The 4752-nt window shown below is 44.0% G+C and overlaps 1 protein-coding gene across 1 annotated transcript in view; it reads left to right on the forward strand.

Moving 5' to 3' along the window:
* Positions 1–4752, forward strand: part of PRRX1 (paired related homeobox 1) — an 81126-nt gene that overhangs the window by 73095 nt on the left and 3279 nt on the right. Inside the window, exon 3 of the mRNA XM_006017735.3 lies at positions 2778–2959. Within this exon, the coding sequence (XP_006017797.1) occupies positions 2778–2959 (182 nt within the window). The remainder of the gene's footprint in view (positions 1–2777; positions 2960–4752) is intronic.

Genomic DNA, 4752 nt, shown 5'->3' on the forward strand with positions numbered 1-4752 from the left:
GTGTAACTTGGACATCAGAAAGGAGTCTTCTGTCTTCATAGACTTGTTTTAAGTTTTTTATACTGGTGAAACACTAGTGTAGACTATGCCTTAGCTGAGATGTGTCTGCGTGAGAAAACAGTCACCGTGGTGCAAACATACCCTTAGCAATGAGGAGCATAAATCTCACTGAAAGTCAATGGGACTCTAATTCCTAAAGCTTAAGTTACTTTTGAAAATGAGACTTAGGCTCTGAATGCACTTAAATGCTCTTGAACATTCTTCCCCCAGGAAGTTTGTAGTCTATCCTCCCAAAATCAAGAGAATTAATAGAGAGTTACTATCCTGGCAGAGAGAGAGCTTTCTAGCCAGCCTATGGAATCCTATTGCAGGGAGAGAGCTCCCGACTAAGTTTTGTGGCATGTTCCATAAAGGAAACATATTGCAAGCCATATTTGCCTTAGACATTAGAAAAAGCTCACTAGGGGTTTGGAGATGGTGTCCACTTTTGCAATCAGATTTATGTTACAGGCAAGTTTCCAAGTCAAGAAGCCTTCTCCAAAGTGAGCTTTATGAGCTATGCACTGGATGCTGAGAGCCCTAGTGAGACATTACACAGCTATTTAATGAATGTGGCAAACATATGCTGCTTTTGCAGGAAGGGAACAAGGTTCTTGATTATGATGTGGGGTATGGTAAGTGGTGAAGGTTACCTCAGAGTCTCTAGGTAGGAGGTCTGTCTTGGCCTTAGCCATGTTTGAGCAGTCTCAGGACAGTTTTGCCTTGTTACAGAGATAACTGACTCATTGGGAACTGTTATGTTGTTGGGGAGCATAGCACTGCTGTAGCTATGCGTTGAGGCCTCTTGGGAGAGTGAGAGCTGCTTGGCCAGGTACAGATATTACACTTTTACTAGTATAAGTGATCAGAAACCATCTATACCCATAACAGAATCAGCACACATAGACTAGTTTAAAAATGGCAGAACCTGGCCTAAGATTTGCTCCCCCTTTCCACCAAAGGGTGAACGTGTGGTCTGTTTGCTACTGATCTAAACTACACTGCTTACAGAAAACTGCATAACTTAGATCGATTCTGCCTTGCGGGGTTTGAAAGTCTGTACTTAGCCTTTATGTCAGCCATGTGCCACCCAGTACATTTCCAGTGTGCCACAGATAATCTGTATTGGGACCAAGGATCCTCTTCACTTTATTTAAACTTCAAGGTATTTCAGAACTGGGAAGGCAACGTACAGAGAGAAGCTTCCTCATGGGACTGCCAATGCTTCTAGCTTCTACTGAGGCTGGAAACACCATGTGAATGAGCTTTCTCTTGGAATGCCTCTGATCCTTGCCAGAGGCTGCGAACACAATACTGCATCAAATTGAAAATTACAAGGAAGCAGGTTACCTCATCATTATATGAGGGGCAGGCAACTTGAGTTCTGCCTGAGCTTTTGGTCACTGGCATTAGATTTTCTTTTACTGCCCTTCAGCTCAATGACTATTCAGGAGAAGAATGGTATTTCAAGGCACAGTCTACTTCTCTAACCACTATATTAGTTACCACCATATGAAATGGTATAAACTTTCTCTTTGTACATTTGTACATTTGTAATCTGTGTAAAGTAGAGTTTCCCCCAAAGATTTGGGGATGAAAGAGGTTAGAGCCTTTGAGTGGCTTAAGCCTGAAGGTACAAGAATGAGATTTGAAAAGAAATGAATGAAATCAACTTTTTATGCTGATGATTATTGGGATCAAAAAAGAAGCTCTGTGTGTGTGAGCATGCACGTGCATGTTCCCCTGATGATGTGTGTGAGTGTACATGCATGAGCATGTGGCTAAACACTTGTGTCTATGCATGTACATGTGTTCAGATGTGTGCATGCATATACACACATGTATGTTGTGATGTATTGGCTGCTATGTATATGTGCGCACACACTTGTTTAGGTATGTGTGCATGTATGTGATGGGGGTGAGCACTTATGGCAGGTACACATGGGTACTTGAGAGTACCTCTGGGTACGCATGCACATGGGTATGTCCAACAGGCAAGCATCAGCTTTCCCTAAATCCCTATCCTGCAGTAATGAAGGGTCCCTGCTGTTCTGAAAGATGGGGCAGGCCTCCTGCATCCTCTCTGAGAAGAAGATTCTTGCTGCACTGGCATTGGGAAGGAAATATGAAGTTCCCAGTATCCCTCTGAGGTTTCTTGGTATCCTGGAAGCAAGAGGGATCCAACCAGTGAGCAGCTTCTCTGAGGGCCCCACGTTGATAACATTTGACCTTTCATGTTTCTTTTTCATTTTGGTTAGCTAGAAGTTAGCAGCTCAGGTGTAATGGGAACCCCTGTAGAGAGGCACATTTCTTCTGAGGAGTTCAATCACTCTTCAGTTTCCTGTGCAGGGTTCCTAAGTGAAGGAGTGCTGTGTGAGTGAGTCTTTTGGAGAAATGAAGAACCCGGAGGTAGTTATCACCCTTTAAAGAGCTTTGGTTCTTTCTATTCTATCTAAGCTGTGCTTTGATCCCACTCTGTGAGCCTGGCTGGACTGTTCTATATTAATGACCCCTGGTAAATCAGACTCATTTTGTCTTCCTCTGTCTTCTGCAAGCACAGTGTATCTGGCCACCTTATACTCGCAACATGATCCTGGCTGTCAGTGCTGCCATCATGCCCTTCAATGTTATGCTATGATTCCTAGGGCCCCTCCTCTGCCAATTGATGGAGGGAGAGCAACAGGACATCAGTGGAGCAGGTAGTCACCTGGGACTGGTTTGTACTTTTCCCCTCCTAGGTGTGGTTTCAGAACCGAAGAGCAAAGTTCCGCAGGAATGAGAGAGCCATGCTGGCCAACAAGAATGCTTCCCTTCTCAAAACCTACTCGGGGGACTTGACTGCTGTGGAGCAGCCCATCGTACCGCGTCCATCTCCAAGACCCACCGACTATCTCTCCTGGGGGACAGCCTCACCTTACAGGTGAATGAAAAACCATTCTCTAGGTGATCAGTGTCCTTTGATCTTGTCCAGTCACTCTTTCTGAGCTACCTACTTATTTGCCAGAGCTGCTCCCTGTGAAAGCCTTGTAAGATCCATGTCTCGGGCCAGGTTTCCCATTGCTCTTTCCTATGACTTGGCTGTAAGCCACCATGGTGCCTTCCTGCTGCTGATGTGGAAAGTGGTTTTTCTGGCTCTAGGGTTTTTGCTATGCTAATATTTGGTTGTTCCCAGAACTTTATGCTTCATTCATGCAGTGCCTAATCTGCCAGCTTTGGAAATGAACAAGCAGGACCATCTAGCTAGCAAAACAGGGACACAGCTCTCTAGCTCCCTTGAACAACATTACTAACGAAGAGCTTTCTGGAGTGGTAGACTGGGAAATTAGTAAATAATTTGCTAAAAAGTGAGGACAGTCATTTCTGTACAGAGGTATGCACTGCTCTGGACTAACCTGGACCATGGAAGGTGCTGGCAATATAACATCAGGAAAGGAAAAATATCCCGAGCATTTGTACTCCATAATGTTCACAACCCTTATGTCCCTCTTGTGCTCCCTCCACAGCCAACTGGAATCTGTTTTCATGTGAATGAAGCAAGCTCACCAGTTGCGTTGGCTCGTAAGGAGCTGTTGGTCAGCGGACATTGTTAGTATAGAGGTCTGCATATGAATCGGCTTCTTAAGGCTTTTTGCTGTGGTTTTTTCCTGTCCCTGCACAATGTCTATCAGGTTGTCACATGTGGTTTCCTGTTCCCCCTGTGCTGGCCTCCAAGAACAGCCCCACATCAAAGGTCCCTGTTGCCCTAAGTTGATTGGATCTACTCCTCTTAGGTCCTTTGTCACTCACTCAGTGAAGTCTTTAAAACCAGACCATCCCTTATATTTCTTCTCCTTACATCAGTGGTTCTCAAGCTTTTATGGATCATATCTCATGACAGAAAGGGGTAGGATAGCCAATTTCTGCAGAAGGATTATGCCCTTATGATTCAGATGCCACTGAAGACCCCCTTTTTTCCAACCTGTACCCTGGAGCCAGTCCTTAACTTTTGGATTTTATGTAAGAATACCTGTTTGGAAAGGCCCCTTCCTATGAAGGAAAACTCACAGCGGGCATCCATCCTTGTGGGATATTTGCCAAAGAGTTGCTTTCTGGGAAGAGAGAGGTGTTGAGAAGGTCCAAGACAGGTTTTTGTCCCCTTAAGGCTGTTATGATTGCAGTTCAGAACATCTGCTGGAATTGCTTGGCTTACTCCAACCTCTCACACTTATCAAAATAATCCTCATAGCTCCCAAAATGTTGGGAGGCTTCATAACAGGTTTTAGCAGAGGGCAGTGCAAAGTAACTTCCAGGGGCCAAGGACATTGTAGAAAGGACTGTATGGGAAAGAGGCTACGTGGTCACTGAAAAGGTTGGGAGGCAACTCTCAGCTTGTTGGTCTTGCACAGAATACTACTACTAACAAGAGTCATAATCTGGAAAGGTAGATATAGCACAAGAATTTAAAATAGCTTATTGTATTGGGGATCATCATTATATTCTGTGTTGATGCAGCAGCAAGCACAGTAAGGGCCTGGTTTGTGACTGGGGATTCTAACTATGGCTACAGCACAATAAAATTATAGCCAAGCATTTTTTATCATCAGTTAATGTTCAGGGTTAAATTTTGGTTCTCAAAATTTATGTTTGAGAGCAAAAGTTCACATGCATTCATATTTAATTCACTCCTATTCATCCTTAATGTTGTTTGATCCTTTCCCTCATAATATTTCCCTA

The sequence above is a fragment of the Alligator sinensis genome, unplaced genomic scaffold (assembly GCF_000455745.1).
Source record: "Alligator sinensis unplaced genomic scaffold, ASM45574v1 scaffold31_1, whole genome shotgun sequence".
Classification (NCBI taxonomy): Eukaryota; Metazoa; Chordata; order Crocodylia; family Alligatoridae; genus Alligator; species Alligator sinensis.